Source organism: Trematomus bernacchii, unplaced genomic scaffold (assembly GCF_902827165.1).
Source record: "Trematomus bernacchii unplaced genomic scaffold, fTreBer1.1, whole genome shotgun sequence".
Taxonomy (NCBI): domain Eukaryota; kingdom Metazoa; phylum Chordata; class Actinopteri; order Perciformes; family Nototheniidae; genus Trematomus; species Trematomus bernacchii.
The window spans coordinates 16,046,412-16,073,541 of NW_022987973.1; the positions used below are offsets into that span (position 1 = coordinate 16,046,412).

The following is a 27,130-nucleotide window of genomic DNA, read 5'->3' on the forward strand; positions in this document are numbered from 1 at the left end:
GATGAGAGAACTAGCAAAGTTCCCTCAGGAAGCTTTGGTTTTGAGAAGTCAAAAAGTTTGTTTCTCTTTCAGTTGACAGTCTGTTGTCTGTTGCTGCTCAAACCACTGTGATTACAACCAGAAGTACTAAGATCATTTATCATTAGGGAAGCCTTGTGTGAAAAATCTTCTTAAAAGTCTCCCAGTGAGTGTGTAGCTTACTGACATGCCCTCAGTTTATGAGTTATTATCCCAACTCATGTCAGAGCATCTGCAGGAGGGATACATTTGTTGCTAAGCAACAGCTAAAGCTCGCAGATTGCTCACTACAGTCATGTTCAAAATGTGGTTTACTTCCTGGCTTTGGGGCTCTTTGTTATGCTACAAATGATATGAAATGTGAAAGAGTTATTCTATCTGCTTTTACAAAAACATAAATTAAATACAAATAAAAAACTGAAATGAACTGCTGTTATCACAAATAATTGACATTTGCTCAGATGTTTGATTTAGTTTCTCTAGATTGTGTCAGTAACACATATTTTGTTTATTGCTTTCAACACACACACCTTTTATTTCCCTGTGACATCTGTCAAACAAGCATATTAAAGATTTATATTTTTAAGTAATCCGGAGGTAGCAATAGTAGTGTGAAGAAAATCTAGCTAGCACCAACATTTAACCAATCCTAATAAACCTATACCATGAGGATTATTCAGCCAAACATTGTGTACTTGTTTCAGGTACTTACAAAAACACAATATATTTAAATGTAAATCTAAGTGGGCTGAATGGACACCCAGATAAACAAATAAAGAATACAATGTTCTAAGACAATTAGGGCAGAAACAGATGAGTGAAATGGGCACATGTTTGAGCGAGGTAAATGCTTAGTTTTTGCAGCAAATGTTTTCATGGTGGATGGTATTAAAGAGAGGGGGGAGAATCAAACTGATATTTAGCCCCTACTGGCTTTTTTCCCCTCCTGCTTTTGTTTTATGCAGGGCTCTTTTTACCACATGGTAGTGACAGATTGTTTGAGCTGAAAGGAAAAGCCATTCGAAGCTAATTAAGCAGCCATTCCAGGCTCTATTCGCAGGCAGGAGGGAGAGCAGCACAGGCATTTGTCAGCGCCGTACCCAACGTGGGTTTAATTGACAACCCGAGCTCCTGACTGACAGCTCTTCCACCCCTGAGCCAATCGTAGGCCGCGCAGGAAGACAGCTGCGACCCCATTGGATAGAACGCAGTGAAGAGGGCGGGAGAGGACCCACGTGGGGGCCGGGCACAGTGAGCCATTCTTGATAGGCTGACGTGTTGTAGCCTACCTAGTGCTGCTGATAGGGAAGCTTGTAGATGCTTGAGGTCTCGTTAGAAATAGGTCGATCAATTCAAGTCACTCAAAGGACACTCTGCTGTAGATTAAGCTGTATTCACATCTCCTGTTGCTATTGGGGTCTTGAAATAATTGTTATCAGTTTTCTATTTTTCTTGGCATGACTTATTTCTTTTTTTCTGCTTCTGTGCTTCTCTTGATTTGAGAGCATAATGTGTTAAAGATACACAATGCTTGTTAATGGTCCGACTATCATTCTAACATAACATAAGTACATACCACATCTACTGCATTGTGATTTTTTTTTGTATTAAAATGGTGAATGATGTATTTGGTTATGGGGTTATTTTCTTGTTTACATCTGCATATACTGTTTGAAACGGCCTAGTTTTTATTTATAAAACTCTCAGGTAAATATTTGAAGCGTAACACTCTGAAACAGCAATAGAAGGCAAGGATATATAATAAATTACTGCCTTTTGTTTTGAACAAGTTGTTGAACGCACTGAATGTCACTTCAAATCCAAAATGGCGAACATGTGAGGTCACACACCGCAGCCCAATCAGAAGGCAGGTGCACTGGGCACCCCACGTGGGGGATACCGTGCTGGGATTGGCCACCTTGGCTAAACTCCTCTCCGAGCACCCGATTGGTCAGAGCAGGGCCCTCTCTCGGCAGTCGGGTCCTCGTGTCAGTGCACAGTCTGTGTGTGGTACAGCGCGCGGCGGAGGAACTGGGTATGCCCAACAGCAAGCTCGTGGTATATTTCACAACGGTCGACATTAGGAAAAAAGCAGTTTACTCGCCCAAAAAATAATCTTTGGACTTACTGGAAGATTCGTGCACTACTACTGGATGTAATATTGTTCAAAGTTGTATGCCGTCAACAACTCGTCCCGAAACCGAGGGGTTTCCAGCGACCGACCGGACGGAGAGACGCTCTCCGCCTCGGGATCACCGGGGTTTTAAAGGACTCTCCAGGGGCAAAGAAGTGTACGAATAACAGAAACTGCGACGGAAATCTTCCGCCTTTATCTCTCTGTGCTTACGGCTTCAAGAGAAGGATATTACGCTTTTTGTGTCTGGATACTGTTATTGGTTACCTGTGCAGAAGAGAGGGGAGGAATCAGCCCAGACAAAGGTAAAAAGGGCGACATGAAGAGAGCCGCTAACAAGACGGGAGGTGGTGGCGGTGTGGCTTCATGGCAGCCGACTTTGAAAGCTCCTTGTTTTCAGATTTTCTTTTTTTTCCCGGACCACCAAAACAACCCCGTTGTGTGTGTTCTTGTTTCCTTTTGTGGAAGCCAACTCGTTAGATTTACGAGTAATACAAAGCCACCATGTCGTTAAGGTTGTGATCAAAAGTATGAACTTTGGGATTTATTTGATACATCGTATCAGACGTATTGTGCTTGTGTTTCCCTCTGTAATGCAAAATGAGGCGAATCATGTAGATTATTGACAGGAAATGTATGAAAAGAAAAACATGTTAATGCCAAATTGACGAAAAACACATTTTAGGCTTATTTGGTCAAGGAGTAGATAATAAACCGGTTAGTTTCTTAAAGCGTCAATTCCTGTCGAGTTACAAGGTGCTATGGTGGTTTGATGCGAAAGTGATCCAGCGCCTCAGCTGTGCCTCGTTTTCTGTTTGTATAGGTACAAAGGAGAGGCCGACGAGGTGATCCATCCAGCGGTCTAAGTGTGTGCCTCGTAGCCGAGAACAGGGCTTTGTCCGCCGCCATCCTGCGTTTACAGGGGAGGGGGTGGCGGTGATTTACCGCACCTTCACAGGATTAAGGAAAGAGAGCGAAAACACACCGAATTCCCTTGAGTGAAGGACACGACATGTATCCACAAGGCCGGCATCCGGTAAGTAGTTTTTTTTCTTTGTCACTGTGTGTAAATTGCGAATACACCGCCCTTCAAAGTAGCCTAATTAGCTCGTCAGACTGGTGCTGCCGATCCACACCTTACTATTTATGGTCTGCATCGGTGCTGCTGCTGAGGCGCTGCTCGCTGCCAGCAGAGAAACTGGGAGATCGTGTTTATTGGCGATAAGATCAGAGCTTTTTGTTGAAGTCAGGAAAGTAGATCATCACCCCTGCTGTAATCTGACTTCATTCCACAGTGCAGTTTCTGTAGTCACATGTTAACACTGCTAAGAGGGAAATGGTTTTGTGTGCAACACACCACAGGTTTATGTATGTTTCTTATCCCTTCCTTATCATCCTACCATGTACTTTTGAGGAAGGATGAAGTGATCCACGGTGCACATGTTGGTACTCTGCAGGGAAATGTGAGGGCAAACCATCAGATAGAAGAAAAAAACTGTTCACCAAGACAGAAGAGTGGGCGGATATAGCGAGATGACACTTATCTGTACTGTGATGGAGTTATTTACACCTGCGGTCTCTGCAATCTTGCACCTTTCAGGCACCTCACCAGCCAGGGCAGCCTGGCTTCAAGTTCACAGTTGCAGAGTCCTGCGACCGGATCAAAGACGAGTTTCAGTTCCTGCAGGCCCAGTACCACAGGTAATGACTAGCACACTGTAAACACCATTGGCTTCCTGGAAAGAATAGGAAGAGGAAGCTGTGTCTGTCTTGTTCCATTTGTGTAACTCAACACACTGATGTTACAAATCTCTGTTCAGACATGTTAACTTAGCATAACATACACAAATGAATGCATACATCCAACTTTCCATAACGGTACTTTTCATTTCTCTCTTCTTGAAGTCTGAAAGTGGAGTACGACAAACTGGCCAATGAAAAGACAGAGATGCAGCGCCACTACGTCATGGTAAGGGCAGCCTTCGTAAAGCTCTGAATGTGATTTAGTGCCGTGTCCTCCCTTTAGCCTCAGGTGAACACTCACAGGTGTTGCAGCCCTGTGTTTTGCAGAGGCCATGTTAGCATTTGTCCCTGCTTGGTGTTTTCTGTTTTCATTGGATAAGAAGGCACAGGGTAGGTGTGTGTGTGTGTGGTGAATTGAAACTAGCAGGGGTCAAATGTCCAACTATTGATTGTTGGGTGTGACGACCCCCCTCTATGGCCCTGGGGTCCTCTTTATGACCCTGCACACCCCCTCCCTAACGCACCCACCATGACCCACTGGGGGTTAATGACTGGTCTGCTGGCTTTGTGCATGAATTAGAGGGTATCCTGCATTTTTTTTTACTTCCTTACTGACCCACGGTGAACCCTGGGGTCATTGAGACACTTTGGACACACCCAGGGGTTTGAGAGATATGGGGAGAACAATCATAAAGATAATAGACTATTCGTGGGGCAAAGTGCTGTCGTTAGAATCCATATCATATACATGAAAACATTTAAAATGATAGATATCACAAGTCTTATCACTAATGTCGTCAACAAAAGGAAACATCAGCAACTTTTTGAGACCTCCTAATAACTTTTCTTTAAATCAGAAATGTCATTCATTAGCTCATTCTAGCTTATCAAAGGTGAAGAGAAGAAGATTTGCTTAGTCCTTAAATGACAGTTAACTCATTTTTGTTGGGTTCTGAAATGATGGTCAAACAAAACAAGACATTTGAAGACACCATATTGGGTTTTGAGAAATGTGACATTCATTTTTGTTTTTAAATCTTTTAGGATCTTTTCAAAACTTCTGCATTGTGTACGTGGAAAAAGAACAATCTTTATCTGACGAGTGTTGTAACTTAGCCCTCTCAGTTTGTCTATGTGCATGCTTATCTTGTTTGTACATAAAAGGAATGACATAAACCAAACACAGCAGTACGTTTGTTAAATATTATTTTCCCTGCGAGTAACCAGAAGGTGGTGGGAGTAAATATAATAAATGGAAGCTGTTAGATAAACAACACTGACACAGCACTGGGCTTTAGTTTGTATCTGTTGGTGAGCTCACAAGGTTTTGCCAATCATCAGCAGATAATGAGTGTTTCTGAAGCCACAGGCAGGCAGTGCCCAGTAGAAGCTGGTGACACAAAGAACATGAAGTTGTCATCCTCTATGGTAAATGTCACTGTGTTTTTAATAGCTCACGCCTCGTGCTGCAACAAGTATTCGACTTGTCTCCTTTATTGTTCTGGTGCCTTAGAGGACGGATACAAATGTCAAACCAGTCACCACAATCTCCCTTTTTACGAGCAGATTCCTATTCCTCAGTAACTAAAAAGAAGTTGCTTGGGATTCCTATTTAGTTGACAGCAATTAAGAAATGTAGATATCAAGGATGGCATAATGCCCTTTGTTTACTTGAATGTACAAATGAAAAGTGCATCTTATGCGGCTTTCACACCAGCGCTTTTCCCTTTCTAGCTCCTCGCGAGAGCTTTTCTGGTTCAGCTCCGGTTTCCCTTTTCAGCTCCCGCTCTGTTCACACTGCCCAGAGCTGCCGCTGCTGCGTCATGACGTCACAGTTTACGTCGCTGATTTTCTTCCACAACAACAACGGGCCGGGGACTGCATCGGGTCGATGATCGTGTTGCTTTTAATCATACGAAGCCAGATTAAATTAAATAACGACTTCTCCAACCTTATACTTTTCTCCAGAGTGCCGTGGTTCATTATTTATTAATGTGTTTCAGCGGCATTTACCGACCGCTGCAGTGCTGGCTGATCTTCCACGGGAGTTTATTCTCCCGTTAGCTCCGGGTTAGCTCACACGGCTCTAAAGTATTCACTGTCTGACTGTCACACAAGCAGCTGATACATAGTTCCCCTTAAGTGAATGTGTGTCAGTCTGAATTGACGCTGTTTGGCATCACAACGCTGTTATGAAAGTTTCTCTGGTATAACATGGGTGATGTTAGCATAGCAACCGAAGCTAAACTGACTACTTGCTAAGCCGTTTTCTATAGGCACATTTTACCGACGTATTTTTCATTATGATTCTACTTCTGATAGTCGGACATGACAACCTGTATAGCCCATGTATCTCCACAATGATCAATAACAGCGAACGGATGGTCAAAGTAAGGTTTCCTGCACGCCTCGACGTAAGAGACGTAAGCGACGCCGCGTCATAGCTCCAAAGCTCTTGCCTCTGGACCGACAATTTTTTGGAGCTGGAAGTGAACCGCATTCCGGAGCTATGACGCGCCGCCGCTGCGGTGTGAACAGGAAAAACCGGCGCTTTTCAGGCTCTAGCTCCGAGCAGGAGCTGGAAAAGCGCCGGTGTGAAAGGGGCATTAGTAAAGTATTTGAAGAAAATTGTTGTGCTTTCTTTCTTATGTATTAATGTTCTTCTCCTCTTTTTTTTTTTACAGTACTATGAGATGTCCTATGGGCTCAACATTGAGATGCACAAACAGGTATGTAGCCATATCAGGGATGCTCTGTGTGCAGCCTAAACACTGATGTTTTCCCCCTTAGTGATCGAGGAATATAAACACGCACACACGCGCATACCTGCCCTTACTTTCTACCCTTAAATGGCTTTAGGACGCATACACACACTGGCTTCCCGTAGTGAAAATGCTGACAGGCTAAACAACACGAAGGGCACGCTGCCTGATGTGGATGCTTTGATAAGATTAAAGCAAAGTATTTGGCAGACCGTCTTGAGAGGATGTGTTTTTGTCTGGGTTGTCCTTCTGAGTGTGTGTGTGTGTGTGTGTGTGTGTGTGTGTGTGTGTGTGTGTGTGTGTGTGTGTGTGTGTGCGCACATATGCCTGCTCTATTCTGTGTGTGTCTCCCCAGTGCCAGGCGGGGTAAAAGCTCATTAGTTCAGCTGCCACCCAGCACTGGGCATCCTGCTGCAGTGGAAAGACTTCTCCAGATAAATAGGGCAACAATATCTGCAGTTTCCTCCACACCTCCCAAGCAGCCATTCCATTGGCTGGGGGTTCAGACATGTTAAAATCATCTTCTCATCGAAGCGGTGACCGCGTTTCACATCACTCTTCTTTATTGTTTTGATCTTTGGCCTGTCATGTCCAGAGTTATGGAGGCATGTTGGTTTAGTGTTTGTAGAAAGCCTCGCTCAGCCCAGATCCTAGGTCAGCTAGAAGCCCTGCATGCTGCTGAAGTGTCCCTCAGCAAAAAGCTTCATCGATCATGCTTTTCTGTCAGCTCTGATATTTCTCTGGATAGAAAAGAAGTGTTGTCTTTATTCCCTTTTTGATGTGTTTTCTTTTGTCTGACTGGGTGCTTAACATCTTTACGTCTTCCAACACTATGTTGGAAATTAGTTTTCTCACTTAATTAGTTTTTGTATGGCGAAAAACAATTAAATGAGCAACAATTGGAAAGAAAATGAATGAAGGGGAAATTTTAAGTCAGCTATTCAATCAAAAGTTTGTTGCTTTTGTGTTTTTATTGCATTATAAATGATATCTCAGTCTTTCCAACAAAACAAGCTCTCTGTGATGAGCATATGGACTATTCTACTCCGTTTATGGATAAAACAATCGGAAATTGAGAAATACATCTTGAAACGGTTGTTATGTCCAGCCCACGGCTTGCATTGAGACTTATATCATCCTAAATGCTCTTCAGAAGTCAGATTACACCTTCAAACAACACTGCAAAACAACTCTGTTTAGCTAAAGATCTGCCCCGAGGCCTTTTAGTCAGCCGTGTGAAACCTACATTTTCTTTTCTATTAAGCGACATTAGCATAATCTTTTATTCAGCCGACTTTAAAAGAGGAAAAAGATAACCGTCATCTCAAGATGCCCCTCTTTTATCTTTCTCCACTTACATTTCCATTTTCTCTGATTCTGTCTTGCCTTCTGTTTCCCTCAGTCACCTTTGCCTCCTCCATTCTCCTTTATCCACCTCCTCCTCGTGCCCTCGTGTCTTTTCATTGCTTCTCCCTCCTCTGTGTGCACCCCTACCCCAACCATGTGATGTGAATGATGGCCCTTGTGTCATTAGCTGTGTGATATGATGTATGAGAGTGGGAGTCTGTCAGAGGGGGGGAAAGGGAGAGGTGGGGTGGAGGCTTCATGGCTCTCAGATCCAGAAGGTTAATGGCATCAGTGGGAGGGTGGCACACTGCACAATTCATCAGGTGCAGACGTTTCTTGTAGGCGTGTGTGTGCTAACTAGCTGTTATAGCCCCCCCATTCTTGAGTGTTTTCTGTCAGGCACTTATCACCAACAAGAAGGTTGCAGGAGGGGGTGGAGCTGGTTGTTGTGGGTGGATGCTGGTGGCAGTGGACAAAACAAAGGGGGATGAAAACAGGAAAGGAGTGAGAGGCTTCAGGGTAAATGGGTTAATCGACTGCTCCTCTCCTGTGCATCTCCTTTGTTTATCAATAAGCCCGGTGGAGTCGGCGGAGCACTCTGAATAATGCATGATTCCTGCCACCTCCCTTACTCTCTCCCTCCCTTCTCCCCCCTCCCTGGTGAACCAGTGTTTGTGATGACATCAGCGAGAGGTAAACAGACAGCCCTTAGCTGTCCCTGTTATTGAGAGGGAGGAAGGGGGGCTGGATTATTGGATGCAGCCCGGCACATTACTTTGCTCGTGTTGGGAGATTTATTACAGAGGGGAAAAAAGCCCTGATAAAGTCAGTTTGTGTTGTTATCGCCTCAAAGCTGGATTAAAAAAAGCAGAGGGGTCTGCACAAACCACACACATATACATACATTCTCATACCCCTGACATGGTGACAGTAGTTGTGTGTCTGCACACAAACACACCGTAATTGAAGTTGGGACAGATACACAGTGTCCCCTACACTGTGTGTCTGCTGAACGGTTGCTAGCGTAGGGATCTGTGCGGTTGCCGGGGGGTAATTTGTTTTGACAGTGTCTCTTATGATGGCAAAGAGTGCAGGGTGGAGGTAATCACCCTCGCTTGCTGTCAATAAGTGATTTTAATTAGCGCAGCTCATTAGGCTGCCTCAGCAACATGCCCTGCTGACTTTGTGGTGCGGCCTGCTTTGTTTTTCATTTCCTCTGTTCTCTGTTGTGGTCCATGTTTATCTTTTTGTACGCTTGCCTTCCTTTTGATTTCACTTCTCTCTTTGGGTGAATTGAAAGCAAAAGGAACATAAATGGAAGAATTAACCGTCAACGGATTTTATGCCATGCCATTATTCTTGGCTGATTACTTTTGTTGCACCTTAGGTAGCCATTTTGTGCACATGCTGTATGTATCCATTTCCTCACTTGTTGAGTGAATGAGGGAAACGAATAAAGTGCTTTATCAAGAGTCGTGTCCGTTTCCTCGATGGAGGAAGAGGGTGAACGGAGGAGCAGAGGGAGGGAGAAAATGAATAATTTATACAGGATTCCTGGAATTGTTTGCCAAGGTGATGATTGCCGACCTGTCTGTAAGCCAAAGCAAACTGAGGACGGGAACTCACACACTCTCTCAAGGGATCTGACGAGGTTATTGCAGGCGGTGAGAAATGGTTTATTTTGATAGCCGGACTAGAAGGGCTGGTAAAACATTGTGACACCATTAGTGTGAGATTGTGTACACTCAACCTGGGTCTGTGTGTTAGTGTTGATGTGGTTATATGTGGAAACAAATAGGTTGTTTGTGTCTGTACACATAAACTGCATAATTGAAAATGAAGTCCATCAAAAATATTGTTCACATGATACGAAATCAGATGCAATCGGCTGAAATAAGCTCATTTCCATATGCTCCACTGCAGAAACCGATGTCACTTCAGTTTCGTGTGTACGAGCTCAAAATAGAATGACATGCAAAATATTCTTCATGCATTTGTAATGAACAAGATACCTCTAAGTGCCTCTTTCTTCCTCTGCTCTGGCTGAGAAGATATTTCCCAAACAGCCCTGCCCTCCACCACCACCATCATATGCCACTTGGTTTCTTTGCCAATTGAATCCTCGTCAGAGACTCTGCTCTCCACTTGGGGGCTAATGCCTGCAGCGACAAACAGCCAAATGGCTTTCAATGCACCATTGACAGAGGGATGCAACGGAGAGAGATCCTCTCCAAGCTCTGGTGCTACTAGACAACCCTGAGTACCTGTAATTGTGGAGCTGCAGTGAAAAGCTTCTGCTGGCTCAAAGGCTTCTGTTTTCAGTGGCTTTAAGTGACAATAACTCTTTCCAGTGTCTGTCTCTGTCACTAAAAGCACTGTGGAAAATGGTGCCTCCAGAGTAAAGAGGGAGTAATTCAAGAGGCTGCGTGTCATTGGATGTGATGTGTTATGAGTATATTTTCTCTGCCAAATGGCTGTGAAAAAGTTGTGTAAATAAGCCATGTGCCCATTTGCCCTCCCTAACAAGTGTGAACCCTATCTGCTGAGACTCAATTTGAAAAGGAAGGACTATATGTAGCCGATAAAGGCAGCGCTGCAGGTGGGCGGTTGTGCTTGCCCTCACATTCTCCGTCATTTTAGCTGAGTAAAATGTACGGCAGCAATAATTAGGCCACATAAACAAAAAAAAGATTACAAAGGAAGTCTGTTCCATTAATTACAAAATATTACTCCAAAGTAATATTTTGACTGCAGTGAATTTTAGAGGAAGCAAAGGGTTTGGGAACATTTAACCTGGAACACAGTGAACCCAGCTCAGCATGATCTCAGCTCTCAGAGCACCTGGTGCCCCGAGTGCACCTGAATACTATGAATGTTTTTTGGCTCCCAATGGTGGCTCTGGAGTGCTGATTTGCTCTGAACAAATGGATGCCTTTCTTTGTGAATCGGTTTGCGGTGAGGGTTTGTAATGTCGCTGCTCTAATAGCCGAGTGTATCAGCATACCGCTGTTTCCTACAAGCCCCATGTTGCTCCCCTTGCAGCCATTTCAGAGAAGTGGTGTGATGCTGAAACACTCTAATCCTACTGTGTGTCATTGTATCCAGCCCCCGCTAATGATGATGGTTTATGAGTCTCCACAGAGCTCCCTCTCTCTCTCTTTCTCTCTCTCTGTCAGCCCTCTCCCCCAGTGCATCCCCCCTCCCCCCTCCCAGTTATCCCTCATTAATTTCCCGTGCCGATCAGATCGACAGGCCGAAAATTCAATTTAATGACCTGCCTCTTTGCTGCGCCTAATATGATTTTACAGGCTGTTCTGGTCAGGGCCCCAGCCCAATTTACATAACGATCTGCCGTGCCAGATAGCGTTGCCCCAGCAACAGAAGAGGGGGAAGATGAGAGGGGAAGAGGAGAAAAGAGGGAGGGCACAGAGTAGTGGAGATTAACAGGGAGGGGTGTGAAGGAGTGTTTGGAGGGAGGGGGAGGCTGGGTGGAGAGAAAGCAGTGCGTCTGAGGTCAGACAGGAGGTTGTGAGATAATTCCTGACAGGCCAGCAAAGGTCTGTCCCCCTCCTCTTCCCCGTCTCCCCTCCTCCCAAATGAAAAGAGCTGTGCAAAAGGCCACCGGCACCTCCTGTCCCCCCTTTTCCACCTTCTCCCCCCCCCTCCCCCTGTAGCAGTCAAAGGAGGTTAAGGGAGAAAATGAGTGGAATGCAGCAGCGTATAAAACGGCGGGAAGGACCTCTTCACCCCCACACACCTGCTGGGCCTCCACCCCTAATCTCTCACAATCAATTAGTTCACCTCCCCCGGTTCAGTCAAACTGCATTACCTTAGTGTCAAATCAGAGCGTTTCACTTCGCCATTCATCACCCCCTTATACTGCCCACCCCTTACCCTTTATTCTCCTTTTGTTTTCCTCTCCTTCCTCCTCCTCATCCTCACTCTGTGGAAAGTACAACTTTAAAAAAGGAAATGGGTTTGGGCAAAATGTCTTGGGACCTTCAAGTGCGGTAGGCGAGCAGCGCGGCATATCCATTTGTCCAAATGCAGCGCTGTAAAGTGCTCTATGTCCGCCGAGCGCTGCAGTATCATCTTACTCTCCCAGCTAATATTCTGTGGTCGATACCAAAGATGCCTCTGATAGATGGGACCGGAGAGTTAACCTGTCTGCCTCAGCTGGCCCCTCCCCCCTCTCTGTGGGGCGTAATTATGAGGTATGGCCCTCGTTACGGCCTCTCCAGCCAGATGCTATTAGCATAGTTCAGCCTCCTAATGAAATAAGGCCTGAGTATAATGGAGGCAGGAGAGAGGGCAAAGTACATTTGTTCAAAGGCGGTCCCAATTTAGTTAAGAAATACAGGCTCTATCCAGATGGACGTTGCAAACATTTGTGTGTGTGCCCAGATGCACACCCTTTTGTTTTATAGATAGTTTTACAGCTTGATTATGCTGAAAGACTCTCATTCTAACATTGTCTCTCTTCTCTCCTACAGACTGAGATTGCCAAACGTCTCAATGCAATCCTGGCTCAGATCATGCCGTTCTTGTCACAAGAGGTGAGTGTCACTTCAGCTCGCAGCATTTTAAGAGTGAGAATCATTTCATCTACAATGCAGGGTAACTGAACAGGAGATTTGGGAGGTTGGCTTTCGTGCAGGCGGCCTCATATATTACAAGACGTGCATTCATTGTGTAAACGGAGTACAGGTTGTAAGCAATTGTGTAAACCTTGAATAGGAAATTGAATTGATGGTTTTAGCGGCTCAACCCTGCTGACTTATGCCATTTCATAATAACTTTCTTAAAATAAAAACAAGCATAGTACTTGAATCTCTTGTTAAAATAGGCAGGAAACTTTAAAACAAGCTTTCAAATATCTTTAGGGAGCTAAACTCAGCTGTCGCATTCTCCCGTCAACAGATTTCAGTTGAACTTGTTTTATTAGTTTCTCACGGTAAGGCATGGAACAGTTACTCTAGCTGTCACTCTCATATATTATTCCAGCTGTTACAAACACTCCAATGAATGGAAGGTGCCTCAGGGATGCAACACTTTTTGTGCCAACTTTTGATGGTTGATATATCCTTGATTAAACTCTTGACAGTAGTTGATGGATCATTGGTTTATCATTAACGTCCCTTGTTGTAATGTATCATTTAGTAACGGCTATGCCTTTTTATGCAACTGTTGTGATTTGAATAAGATATAGGATTATAAAGGGCTTTTTTTCACCGTAATTGTACTCGTGTAGGTATACCATCAGTACAGGCCTGGATATGTGCTTTTATAAGTCTTTTTCTAATAAATCCTCGTCCTTAAGGATCTAATCTCTGTGTTTACATGTCTTGCAGCACCAGCAGCAGGTGGCTCAGGCTGTTGAGCGAGCCAAGCAGGTGACCATGACCGAGCTGAATGCGATCATCGGGGTACGTGGACTTCCCAATCTGCCTCTGACTGTGTGTATATCCCCTTTTCTTACTTCATTTGACCTGAGGCCAGGGGCAAAACTGCACATATAGAGAGGCTCGGACCTCCAGTTCAGACGTATAGACTGTTTAACTGTGCCACTTTATTGCTTGCAGGTTTATTTCACCTTTATACGCTTCAGTTGAAGCGTTGCATGTCAAGGATAAACACAGAAAGGGTAATGGATTCAGGAGGAACATAGGGGTGAAAACGGAATAAGTGTAGCCTAATGTATTAATCTGCAACCCTTTACTTCCTCCAGTGTGTGGCATTTCAATGTTCGGTCTGAATACAAACTGGCAGTGCTATATACCTCTTCACTTGTGCAGCCTTGCCCCTGTCTTCAGTGGTGTATTATGTTTTGATTTGCAATGCAATGTTTGCTATAGTGCACTATGGTCTTCACTGCTGTAATGCCTCTGATTGTTGGTTAACCATGACCTGTCAGCACGCAGGGAGCAGTTTCAGCAGCAGCAGTGCTCTGATTTGCTCAGGCAGTCAAAGGACATCTGATACAGAAACACAGACCAGGCTGAGATCAGATCACCAGGTTTCTCAGATTTCACTTTGGCTGCACTTTAATTTTTGATAAAAGGTTTCAGCCAACAGGCTTACCCCTACCTCTGACCCGGCAGCAGGAGGAATTAAAGTGGTCAGAGTGGGATAAGCAATGTGATCGTAACAGAGATTTACAGCAGTGTGGACATAGCAGGTACTGAGCTTTTGTCAGGTTGAGTGGGTGAAAAACTTAGGCTGTTCAAGGAGCACACACACACTGCTAACTAATATTCTGTTCATTTGATAAATAAATAAATAATGTAATACTATTAAGACAAAAATGACCAAAATGCCCATCACTCCTTTTCCCCACCCACAGTCCAATAGTTTATTGTCACATAAGACACATATTATAATAATAACAACAACACATGGGATTTGTATAGCGCTTTTCCTAATGCTCAAAGACACATGCTGCACATCCTCTCTTCTACAGAGCTGAAATCTATATTTTGTGTACACATGTCTGCTCCAGTCTATTTCTCAGTAGGTTTTTAGGATCTAGCAAAACCTTTGGGCTTTTAACTTGTTGTTTTTCTTGTGATCATATTAAAAGTACATTTTATTACGTGTGATTTAATTGAGAGCATCTGCAGCGATCTAAACTTTAATAGAGGAAAGGAGTGCACTTTAAAAATCAATAACTGACCTTTTTATTGTAGCCACAACCCTTTACACACAAAATCCAATCTGGCCAAAGATACTTTTGTAGTGATCTTGTCTTCCACATGCTTTTATTTTTTAAAAAGATCAGCCGAGCTGCTTTCTTATAGCCATCTTGGACGCAGATGGATAGCTGACCCTTTTGATTAGCCCTCTGTAGTTAGAGGTTAGTCAGCGGTTAGCTGCTCTCACTGGTCGGGGGTCAAGTCTAATGAGAGGCAGATATCGAAATTCGATTAGAGTAAATGAGCCAGGAGCACAACCCCCAGTTTTCAAGGTAATTATTTCCTGTTTCCTTTTCCTTTTTTTTTTTTCAACCCGCTTTGTGAATCAACGGGAGTGACCCTGCCTTCATTAAGGGGGGCAGGGCCACACACACACTCACACACACAGGAAAACAGACTTTAATTATAGGGGCGCAGACATGGCAGGTGATCAATCTCCATGTCCCCGCAGTGTGAGTGAGGCAGTGCTGCTGTGCTGTTCGTGTCATTAAAGTCTCAGGGATATCCAGAGAGCACCAGACTCAGCAGCTAGAGCAGACATTAAGTCCACACACACAAACACACACGCAGTAAATGTTTGTGATGCAATTCAAACATTATTTTTAAGTCCCCCAAAACACCCATCTATAAAATAAATCTTTGCGTTTTAGCCGAAGGTTGAATGAAGTGAGCAATATGAAGACTTGGAGTGTGGGAAACTGAGGGGGCAATTCTTCAGAAATGTTTAGACTTGAAGTTTTGACTGATGGAACAATTATTCAATTATCATTTCTCAGTCCTATTCCTATTTATGTATTTATGTTTTAAAAAGTTGCATAATTACTTAGTTCACCTGACAATGTGACAGATTGCCGACCTATACAAACCTGTGAAGTCCAAAGTAAAATAGCACTTAATATATATATTGAGTTTCTCTGAAGGTGTTAAAACATTGTTCCATAATGCTAAACTACAAAAACATTAGCTTTTGTATTGAGCGGGCTAAAGGGAACTGGAAAACTAAGGCAAACATCCAAACTAGTGTCGTCTGTCCTACAATATGTTTTGCATCAGTGTTGGCCCGGGGCGACACAGGATTAGGTTTGATTTGTCAGAGGGGCTGCCTCAGTTCCAGGTGGTGAGCTGCTTATCACCAACACTTATCCAAATGTTTTGTTATCTGTGGGACACACAATGTGACGTTTTACTCTGCCTGGTGATGTTTCTGCGAACAGTGATCTCCTCTGTGAATAATTTGCATGTTTTATTTGTGTATGCATATATACTTTGTATCAGAATGTCTTATTTCCATCCGGAGTGTATAGGCCCCACACACACAGCACATGGTTATCTACACATTGTTAATGTCTAAAGTTTTGTCATTTTTAAGGGTGATAGTCATTTGAAATCTTAGGTCACCATTACATTTTGAATAAATGATATTAGCTTAGAAATGTGTTGATTTAAATTAGTTTCCTTACTGTTTAAGTTGATATTTTAAGAATATTTAAAAAGAAATGCCTCCACCAGCGGTCAGTTTAGTAGTAGTTTTATAGATTTAAAGACATTACTTTGCACTCTGGAAAATTGGGCTGGATCTTTCACATATTATCATTGTCCTTCAGTTTTCTTGCTTGTTGCTTAAATCGTTTCTGGCTGAATCTCTCCTCTTCCTCTCTCCTTTGACTCAACAGCAGCAGCCGCCTCATAGTGTCTACCCAGCATTCATGGTTAGTGTTCAGGTTACCAAACATAGACAAACAATCTGTTGTTAAGTGTTTTCAATTGCTTGCTGGCGGATTAACATGTGTGTTAGTGAAGGGGTATTTGGTGCTGTATGGGAGACAAAGCATGACTTGGGTGTGTTTGGATATTTTTGGTCTCCTGTCCTTCAGTCTGCCCTGCTCAGGTGTCATAGATTGGACTTTTGAATTCTGATCTCAAAAACGTTTTCCCATGTCTGGAACATTATTCCTACACCAAACTCACTCAGCTCTGTTTTTAGTGTAGAATGAGCGCTAATCTTTGTCCCGACAACTGAAGAAAATATGATGAGCCACAGTCGCGGTTGTAAAGCAGAGAAAAAGGAGGTAATGTGGAGATCGTTGGCAGACTTATTAAGCCAGTGTGGCAGCTGGTTTGTGCTGGTGCTGTTGACGCTTGTTCCACCTGACAGTACAGTTCTGCAGAGAGCCTGCTTCGCCTAGTTAACTTTAATTGCCTGTTTCCTGTGGAAGTTGCCTGAGCAGCGGCGGCATTTACACATAATGAAAAAAGATAAGTGTGAAAGGAAGCCAGCTCTTTATCCATGAATATTGAATTGGAAGCAATTTATTTTCGTGAATTTTCTCCCTCTTTCTCTCTCGCTCCTCCTCAGCCATAGCTCGTTAATGAGGCTTCTTGATAATGATCCCTGCACGCTTTTCCTCATTAGGCACACTCAATAGGGACGTCCCTGCCTCAATCCCTCGCTCACTCTCTCTTTCATTCTCTTGTTATTTTCTGATTCTGCCTCTCCCTCCTTTTTTTTCTTGTTCTGGCTGCCCCTTTCTCTCTTTTCTGCTCGCTTTTCCTTTTGCACAACAAATGGGCTGCTCGGCACACCAGCACAATATCGATTAACAATGCCGCCCCTCAGTTGCTTCTATCCGTCGTACGATTTCAGGTCCAGCTCCACATAATGAGCTGACTGAATAATGGCCAGCTGCTAAATAAACCTTTAAATGTGGTAAGCTACTAGATATACCCTCGTCTAGTTTCTCCATGTTATGTAATGAATGTATGGATGAGGCTATTGAAGTTCTAGCCAGCGAGCAGAATAGCAATCATGTTTTTTTTTCTTCTTTGGAGAGGCAGTTGATGGATGTGCTAAGTGTTATTTAACCTTGTTTTAAAGCACTTGCTTCCCTCTTGCCTGAGTGGCTATTTAACTCCTGTCTATCTACTCACTGCGCTCTGGCTGCCTCTCTCACACACACATCCCTGGCCTCTTGGGAAGTGTGTGTGTGTGTCTGTGCTTAACAGTGTTTTGTTGGACGAGGGGGCATGCTTGCTTGGTTTTCCAGAGTGTTGAAAGGTTTTGAGGTTTTCAAGTGTAGACCTATTGATTTTTGACCATCCCAACTATGATTGAAGCACCGTGGTTCGGGAGAGAGCACTAAGGCTCCGTATCATTTCAGACGACCGGAGGTGACATGTTGTCGAGTCCAACATGGTTGACATGAAGGTCTCGAACTATAAAAAATAAAAATCATAACACAACAGTGTAGCAGTGTTGTAATAAATGGAGAGCATGAGGTGGGAAAAGTAGCAGGTCTGTAGTGTAAACCAGGAGGCACATCTCACTCGTGTGCAAACCTTTTAACAGAGAGGATTCAGACGGAAGAAGAAGCATAAATACAAAATATTTCCTGGTCCCAGCTTTTCAAATGTGATGATATGCTGCTTTTCTTTGTTTTATGTGATATGCAATTGAATGTTTTTGTGTTTTTGACTCTGTGAAACAAAACCAATACTTTTAAGAAAGTGTTCACTTTCTGGAGAGTTTAGCTTTTTAATGGATAAACATCAATCGATTAGGATTTATAACGAATAATTATTAACTGTTTATTGCAGGCACACTCTTCTAAGGGAAAAAAAACAAATGTTTAAACTTGACATGTATTGCATCATGATGCAAAAGTCTATTTTTGGATAATGCTGCTCTGCCAAACCCAAAGTAATAATTAATGTAATAATGTATTCTCTTTCAGTTATCTAACACTTAGCCAGATGATAAGCGTACTGTACATTCGCAGCTATGAGCAGAGTCAGTTTTCCTCTCAGCGAATGAGCTGGATCAGCATGTTGGCAGGCGCTGTCAGTCTGCTATTATGCATAAACGATTTGGCCTTGAACTAAATGTTGTGAGAGCCAGCTCTGCTGCATGAGTAGAGTGCACTCATTCATGCATTCTCCTCCCAGCCGACCCACTTGTCCTGTGTTTTGTCTCCCCGGTTTGTTACAGCAGCAGCAGCTCCAGGCTCAGCACCTTTCTCACGCGGCCCACGGCCCCCCGGTCCAGATGCCCCCCCACCCCTCAGGCCTGCAGCCCCCCGGACTCCCCCCTGTGACGGGCGCGGGCTCCGGCCTGCTGGCTCTGGGCGCTCTGGGCAGCCAGGCCCACCTGCCCGTAAAGGATGAGAAGAGCCACCACGACCTGGAGCACAGAGGTGAGGAGCACCCCATGGCTCGCACACACACACACACACACGCGCGCGCACGTGCACTCTGCATAATGGGATGATGGTACCTGACAATTACTGCTTTACCTGCCAGACACATTTATCAAAGATATATGTTTTAAATTGTAAGCGTTTTATGCACAGCATTAGGAATTACTGTGGGAGGTAATATTTATACAGGTTTTAGTGTTTTCTACCACTGATTTATTTTAGTGTAGTTGTACTAACATAAGGATAGATTACCGTGTGTGCAATATTGATAGTGTAGCAATATGAAGTCCAGATGTTGCAGTTCAGTGAGTTTATTCATTTGTCGGTAATGTGTGTCTGTCATGGAAATAAATGCAACCTTTTGTAATTTGTTTTTGGAAATAAAATAAAAACACATTTGAATAACTCTTCCTATGTAAAGCATTGTAAGGTATGGCTTTATAATTATTAATGCTTCATAGACCGGTAACAAAAATAAACCAATATTACACGTCCACATTAATTACGGTCATTAATGCAGACAATACATTTGTGTATCGTTACTTATAAATGTTGGGTCATTGAGGGTTTTGTTTAGTGATTCATCTACTCTGCTGTTGTACATGTTAATCAATACATTGATTTAGCCCTGAAACCTCCCAGAAGGTCAGAGGTCAAACAGTACGTCTACCTGATGGACTAATAAACACCAGGCAGTTTCCTCATAAAGAACTACTTCATTATTTATTAAGCATTATTATAGTTATTAGTTTCAACTTCTATCCCTTTATGAAAAGACCCATAGATGCTACTGAAATGAGGCCATGCACAGCGTCAGACATACATTATCTGTAAGCTCTTTTTTTATAAATCTATAACTGTTTTCTGGTGACTTCCATACTAATTTGTGTTTTGCTTGTGTCTCTCCTGGCCCCTCATCTTTTCACTCGCCCCTGGCCAATCCTCTGAAAGAGCGCGAGTCGAGTACGGTACGTTGACTCTCCTGTGCGCGTGTGTGTGTGTGTGTGCGTGTGTGTCTAGTCTCTGCCGCTCTCTGTGTTTGGTGATTAGGTGTGCTTTACGCAGACTTAAGCCCACTGTCCAATAGAAACCCGTGCTCCGATGCAGGGACATACACATCTTTGGACTCAGGGGGGCCGCTGACGGAAATCAAATAATGAAGTCTGGCCAAATAAGCCAGTGCCATCTAATCCAGGTGGAAAATGACTCCAATCACTGGGCGAGGATTAGTAGTCAGCGACCTCCTTTTAATTACAGCACAATTCAAATCGACTTCTCTTCTCCCCTCAGCACTTTAGAAGATTCGCTGTTGCACGTTTCCAATACTCGTCTTCTTTTATTCTACCTTTTCTTTGCCGCCCTCTCTTCTTCTTCTTATCTCACCTATTTACTCCGTTCCACTTCTTCTTCTCTGTCTCTCCCCATCTCTCGCCTCCTTCTCATGTTAAAGTCCTTGTTTATTGGACTGGCTTAAAGCTTCAGTTAGCCGCTGCGTAACGCTCTGTTGGATCTGCTCGGCCAGATTGAGTTCCCATTGACTGACCATCCTGAATGAGACCACTCATGTCTGAAGGGAACCCAAACCCCTCTCTGGGCTCGTATGGTGACGAGCGGCTGCCTTACCTGATCCCCTCACCCCCCTTCCTCCTCTTGTTTCTAATTCACACACACACACACACACACACACACACACCCCGTCACAGTCTTCCTGTCCTGTTGTCTCAGGTCATCTGATACCGGAGTTGGAGGCAACTGCAGGGTTATTGAGTCCAAGCTATCCTTTAAAGGTCACAGGCTCAGATACACAGACAGACTGCAGGAGATTTCTGTCTCTCCAGACGGCATCTTCACACCGAGCCAGACTAAAGCTCAGTGTGTGGCTTTCTCTTCCACAGCAGTAGCTGAACACACATCCTTATTCTGACCTGAGAATGAGGGTTGTGCACCTGGCAGAAAGTGTGTGTACGCCATTAACTGCCCAGTCACAGTGTGTTTTATTATCACACTCCACTCTCCCCAGCTCAGGAGGTGTTTTTGGTTTTAAATGTGGCCTTTCTCTCAAGCTGTTCCCTTCCTCTCTCCTTCATTCGAAGCCAAAAAGTCAGACCCCTTCCTTTCCCCTTTTCACTACATCCGTCTGTTTGTGATGAAGGCAGGGATTTGTTGAGCCTTCACCCCTTCTCCCTCCCTACCTTCTTGCCTGTCGGCCTGTTTGGCGGTGCCACCCCACCACACCAGTGCCCAGACTACAGAAACCCTGTTTGCAGCTTCTGAGAGAGTGCCAGCCTGCCCGGGCATCCCCACTACTCAGGAGAACTCATGGCCACACTGCTACGCTCTCATTGCTTGCCAAGATCCTTTCCTGTTTTTTCCTCCCTTGTCTTTCTTCTTCCTCTTTTATTCCTTCTACTTATTTTCTCACTCTGCCTCTTTCATGGCTCTTTTCTCCGCTGGCAGCACCCTCTTTGTGTTTTCACATTGCACTCTTGTCCAGGTTCCCTCAATGGCCTCTTTCTTTCCTTCCTCTTTTTTCATTTGAGTTGATTTTCATGAACTTTACTGTCATTTTCTGCCGTTTAGTCACTGACCTGCAACAGCAGACACACTTACACACACAGTGACTATTCAGCAGACATGTGAAGGAATAACAGTTAGATGTTTTAGTCGCTTTGCTTGTATTTGCGTGTACTTGGATGTCAGGAATGCAAGCTGTGCTTGGTTTGAATAGTTAATGTTGCTTCAAGCATGTCTCTGACTAGGTCACTGTGAGGGTCTACCAGGGGTGTGTGTGTGTGTGTGTGTGTGTGTGTGTGTGTGTGTGTGTGTGTGTGTGTGTGTGTGTGTGTGTGTGTGTGTGTGTGTGTGTGTGTGTGTGTGTGTGTGTGTGTGTGTGTGTGTGTGTGTGTGTGTGTGTGTGTGTGTGTGTGTGTGTGTGTGTGTGTGTGTGTGTGTGTGTGTGTGTGTGTGTGTGTGTGTGTGTGTGTGTGTGTGTGTGTGTGTGTGTGTGTGTGTGTGTGTGTGTGTGTGTGTGTGTGTGTGTGTGTGTGTGTGTGTGTGTGTGTGTGTGTGTGTGTGTGTGTGTGTGTGTGTGTGTGTGTGTGTGTGTGTGTGTGTGTGTGTGTGTGTGTGTGTGTGTGTGTGTGTGTGTGTGTGTGTGTGTGTGTGTGTGTCCTCCTCCCTCACATTCTCCTCTCTCCTCAATCTCTCCTAAGCATCACCTTGCTTGCTCCTTCTTGCTTTTGTCTTCCAGAGGTGGGTTTGCTCAGCTGCCTCGTCTGTTTCTTTCTTGCTTCATTGCCTTGGCAGCAGCAGCAGGGCTGAGCTGTCCCAGAATCCTCGTCTGCCCCTTAGATCCCAAATCTGTCCAGCTCTGTCCAGTAGCATTGTGTGTTTTAGCTTTCCAGTCAATATTGTCGCAGCTCTGACAGGCTCCGGAGCCTTGTCTTGACTTAAACGCACCATTTAGTTGTTTCTGGTTTCACATGCTGCATTTAATCCCAAAATCATCACTTGAGTGAGGTGCACATGCTTGCTCTTCTTTACTCTCTGACATCTTGTACCAAATGGTATTTAAGAGTCATGCTGTTAGTTACTCCATATCATGTCAAGTTAGGTGAAGCAACCGTTCTGCATGATTCCAAATAAAGTCATGTTTATAAGAGGCATATTGACAGTATTTTTAGGATTGTACGACTCATGAAGTGAAGCACACCCAGAGGGTACTGATGTGGCTGCATGTTGTTGTTTTTGTTGGCAGAATAACTCGGTGTCGCCGTCAGACAGCCTGCGGGCAGCAAGCGAGAAGCACCGCGGCTCTTCAGATTACAGCCTGGACTCCAAGAAACGCAAAGTGGACGACAAGGACAGCATGAGCCGATATGTGAGTGTTTCTGTCTACATTGTGTTTGTGTTAGCTGAGGGCGGGTCCCTGAGCCTGTGTTTTCATTTGTATCACCTCAGCATTATATAAGGCTACTCTCGAAAGATTTTACAGGAGGTAATAAAAGCAATCCTAAATATGGCAGGTACATTCATTTGTATCCAGTTTACCACCTGGTATTTTATAACATAAGCACCATTCTTTTGGTTGTATACTTCCAATCAGTTAATTTGTATCAAATGCTCAGCTACTGCATTATTGAGTCTTAATCTGTGCCAACAGCTGAATATTTACACTATGTCTTCAGGTAAGTTTACTATTCAATAAATGTGAAGAACACAGTGTTATATTATGAATTTGATTGAGTTCAAATGTACCGATGTTCTCGGCATACCAACAACTAACTTGCACAACAGCCTCAGAACTGTTTCCATTTTTACTACAATTACAGCAAAAGATAGTTATTTCCAGGAAATAACAAACAGACCCTTTAAACGGGTTACAAAGTTCATAAATCTGGTATTTGATGTTGATCTAATGTACTGGTGTATTTTGCACTGTGTTCTGTTCTGTTGATGCTCTGCCAGTAACGTGAAGCCTGTCTCTCTTTGCTTTCAGGACAGTGACGGAGACAAAAGTGACGACTTGGTGGTGGATGTTTCCAACGAGGTGAGACTGCGTTTGAACAGAGCTGCTCCGCCACATTCCTCATTGTGAACGCTGCAAAGAAACCAAACACAGCGCTCTTTTGTCATTCCTCTGTAGAGGCTTCAACACCTTCCAAAGCGTTGCCAAGAAGTCTGTCATAATATTGGTTGTGTGTGAGATGAGTGTGAGCTTAGTTGCTGTATGTCTTTTGCCAGTCATGCAGACCGTAATACAAAGAATACAAAGAGAAAAGGGAGTGACAGGTGAATGAAAAGTGTGCGCATCTGAGTCTGTGTGTGTGAGGGAGAGTACGAGCATGCACAAGTATATTTATCTGTGTTTGCACACGAGGCCCCGGTTTGTTTGACCTACATGTACATGCCTTTCCTCCGCTCTGTTTGCTCAGTCTCGCTCTCTGTGTCGTTTGACTCCGTAGGATCCGGCCACCCCTCGAGCCAGTCCCGCTCACTCTCCTCCGGAGAACGGCCTGGATAAATCACGCGTCCTGAAGAAGGATGCTGCCCCCAACAGCCCCGCCTCCGTGGCCTCCTCGGGCAGCACGCCGTCCTCCAAAGCTAAGGACCACGCCCATGTGAGTGACACACTGAACGACCGGGGAGGAGATGAAATAAGGCGGTTACAGTGGAGGGTGAAGTGACAGACTAAAGGGCATTTGTCAAGTGAAGTGGGTGTCTGTGTGAAGGACTAATGCGCAGGAGGCTTAGGGGCTTGAAGAAGGCAGAGATGCACTCTCAGGAAATCAAACCCTGTGGCTCACTCCTCTCAATCTCCTTTATGGCTTACCCAATAAATGGTCATTTCTTCCCTGGCCCGAGGCTGTAAATAACCCCGCGACAGGGCGGTGAGGGAACTGCTGTCTCCATCTTTTTCTTTTGCTCAGTCTCATCTTCTCATCCAGCTCTCGCTAACCAGGCTAAAACAATCCTCGTGCATCGGTTTTTAGATAAACCCTTTCACCCAAGATTAGGGCAGATTCATAGTCCACATCACTACCCTCTACCTCCCATGACTCCCAGGACACACAGCTTCTCTCAGCCCCTCATTAGTGTGTGTCACCAGGCTAAACCCTGCACTGCTTTTAACTCCGCCTGCAGAGGAAGAGAGAGACGGATTCATTATGAGGGGAGGGTTCAGGCCAGCATCTTGCTTATCTAGCTGCTCTTAACAAGCTTGACTTCTAAGCAAATGTTTATGCCCCTCCCACCATGCGCACACAAACACACATACGCTAATACAGACGCACACACACACACAGCGGCTGTAATGAAGTGTCAGTGCTAGATTGGATTACCTTGAGCCGTCCACTCAGATTGTCGCTCTGGATTTCTCCGTTAGTGAGGGTATTTGTGACTCTACAATGTTTCATGTCTCTGTGACTGAGAGTACGTGAACTTACAGCTTCGTGAAAGCTGATAAAAACTAAGGATTTTTTTTTTTTTTTTAGAATGACAAGTCGTCCACACCGAGCCTGAAGTCCAACACACCCACACCCAGGAACGAGGTGCCAACGCCGGGAACCAGCACCACTCCAGGACTGCGGCCCCTAACGATGGGCAAACCCCCCGGCATGGAGGCACTAGGTATGTGAACACCTGCACTGTCACACTTCTTTAGACGTTATTCATTCAATGACAAACGATAAGCTGTTCTGCTGTTTTTTTATTGAAAAGGGACTTAAATGAAATTGGGCTTCTCCAAAGATTCACACCATGTGCTTTAATTGTTTTTATGTGATAATAAGCTGATTTGTTTAGTTTTTGAGTGCCAGTAGGACAAAACAAGCATTTTAATTGATGTTAAATTGGTGATTGTCTTGTAACATTTTATGGACCAGACAATGATCAAGAAAATAATGTGCAGGTTAACTGCTATTAAAATAAGCTTTAGAATGAAAGTTAATTCAAATACTTGTTTTCTTATGCACTTTTTTTTGGATGGTTTTGATGGAAGTTTTCAATCATATTGCATTCTCTAATGAATCACAGTTACATTTGACTTATTATTTCTCCCTTCTGCAGTTTTATAAATCAATTAAAATGCTCTCCTCCCTTCTCTAGCGGCCCCCGCCCTGCGTACCCCTCTCTCCATCGGCTCCTACGCCTCCCCCTTTGCGATGATGGGTCATCACGAGATGAACGGATCCCTGACCAGCCCGGTCTACCCAGGTCTCATCTCTCCGCAGATGAGTGCTGCAGCTGCTGCCGCCTATGGACGCTCACCAATTGTAAGAATATTAAAGCTCACAACCCACTGAACAAAGCTCCTTTCTTTACATATATTCATTCATATATTCCATCAGTTTGACACAACACGCCCTCACCAGCGCCCGTATGAATGATCCTCCCCGGCTGTAGGTTGTAGAATCTGTTTGCAAAATGACTTTGAGAAACTTAAGCATTCGTCCCGTATTTCCATAACTCATTGTGAATGTTTCTGCTTGGCTGGCTTGTTGTGTGTACATAATGAGAAAGTACAAAGACAGCCGAGTTCCTTTACTTTGATGTTAGCTAGTTAGCATTCTAAAGGCTTTAAAAAAAGGCTCGCCTTCGAAATGCAACTCCGTGTTTGAAAATCTCCCAGGCTTTCATTAGCATTAGCAAGTGGGATGTTGTAGCCTTGTGTAAAGCTGCTCTGTATGCAATGAAGCTGAATCTGCGCCTTCTTCAAGGGATTTGCCTGGAAACGATGGAGAGTTCCTCAGGGCGTTGGCACATACAGCTAGGCCTCGTTTTTAATTAGAATATTAGCTTAGTCTAAATGATCTTTTCTGGTTATCAGCTTCTTGTTAACTCTATTCTTCCTCATGCAGGCGGGGTTTGACCCTCATTCTCACTTGAGAGCTCCAGGCCTGCCAGCCAGCCTCACGTCCATCTCCGGAGGAAAACCGTGAGTATTTGCAGTTATGGATTCAACTCTATAACAGACAGCATATTGTTGATAGCTAAACTGACAATCTGTTCCTCCCTCTGTCCCCCGCAGAGCTTATTCTTTTCACGTTAGCGCAGATGGTCAGATGCAGCCTGTGCCCTTCCCTCCAGACGCGCTGATAGGCCCGGGGATCCCTCGCCACGCTCGCCAGATCAATACCCTGAGCCACGGGGAGGTGGTGTGCGCCGTCACCATCAGCAACCCCACCCGCCACGTCTACACCGGCGGCAAGGGCTGCGTCAAGATCTGGGACATCAGCCAACCAGGGAGCAAGAGCCCAGTGTCCCAGCTCGACTGCCTGGTAACTAGTCCTTCTGTAGATGTGTTTGTTCATGAGTTTCAGATGCGAGTTATTACTGCGGGTGATTCATGTTTCATGAGGTCACTGCGATCAGCCTCCTTCATTAAGATTTTCCCGAGCATCAATGTAGCCTGACTCCACATCCCACCGTAGCTTTCCCTCAGATCCCTACAGACGGGTGTGAATAATTCAGCAAAGTGTCTCGCTGCTTCGCTGAAATAATCTTTTGGTGAGGGAAAAAAAAGCCTGCTGAGTAATGATGTTCTGATTGGCCGACCCTGTCTGCCATTACCCAGCTCATTACTTCCTCCCAACTGCCTCCCATTTCTCATTTTGATACTGTGGCTTCATGCTGCTCAACTCAAATGGCCTCCAACACCCTTAAGGTGAGTCCAGAGTGCGATTGGGTTTTATAAAGCCATCGGGGTGCTGTTTTTAATTCGACCAAGAGCCTCCACATCTA

The 27,130-nt window shown here is 44.4% G+C and overlaps 1 protein-coding gene across 11 annotated transcripts in view; it reads left to right on the forward strand.

The window, feature by feature from the left end:
• The first annotated feature begins 2,014 nt into the window (after nucleotides 1–2,014).
• Nucleotides 2,015–27,130, forward strand: part of LOC117471169 (transducin-like enhancer protein 3-B) — a 29,718-nt gene continuing 4,602 nt past the window's right edge. The window contains exons 1-17 of one of the 11 annotated variants that reach the window (XM_034115975.1): nucleotides 2,015–2,457; nucleotides 2,976–3,188; nucleotides 3,753–3,853; nucleotides 4,058–4,121; nucleotides 6,580–6,624; nucleotides 12,498–12,560; nucleotides 13,356–13,460; nucleotides 16,370–16,405; nucleotides 18,682–18,886; nucleotides 19,799–19,857; nucleotides 22,647–22,769; nucleotides 23,388–23,438; nucleotides 23,854–24,009; nucleotides 24,883–25,018; nucleotides 25,496–25,662; nucleotides 26,248–26,324; nucleotides 26,418–26,667. In XM_034115975.1, the coding sequence (XP_033971866.1) occupies nucleotides 3,165–3,188; nucleotides 3,753–3,853; nucleotides 4,058–4,121; nucleotides 6,580–6,624; nucleotides 12,498–12,560; nucleotides 13,356–13,460; nucleotides 16,370–16,405; nucleotides 18,682–18,886; nucleotides 19,799–19,857; nucleotides 22,647–22,769; nucleotides 23,388–23,438; nucleotides 23,854–24,009; nucleotides 24,883–25,018; nucleotides 25,496–25,662; nucleotides 26,248–26,324; nucleotides 26,418–26,667 (1,662 nt within the window). In that variant the 5' untranslated portion in view covers nucleotides 2,015–2,457; nucleotides 2,976–3,164. The remainder of the gene's footprint in view (nucleotides 2,458–2,975; nucleotides 3,189–3,752; nucleotides 3,854–4,057; nucleotides 4,122–6,579; nucleotides 6,625–12,497; nucleotides 12,561–13,355; nucleotides 13,461–16,369; nucleotides 16,406–18,681; nucleotides 18,887–19,798; nucleotides 19,858–22,646; nucleotides 22,770–23,387; nucleotides 23,439–23,853; nucleotides 24,010–24,882; nucleotides 25,019–25,495; nucleotides 25,663–26,247; nucleotides 26,325–26,417; nucleotides 26,668–27,130) is intronic. The other 10 variants (XM_034115982.1, XM_034115976.1, XM_034115983.1 and 7 more) reach the window with 10 other exon arrangements.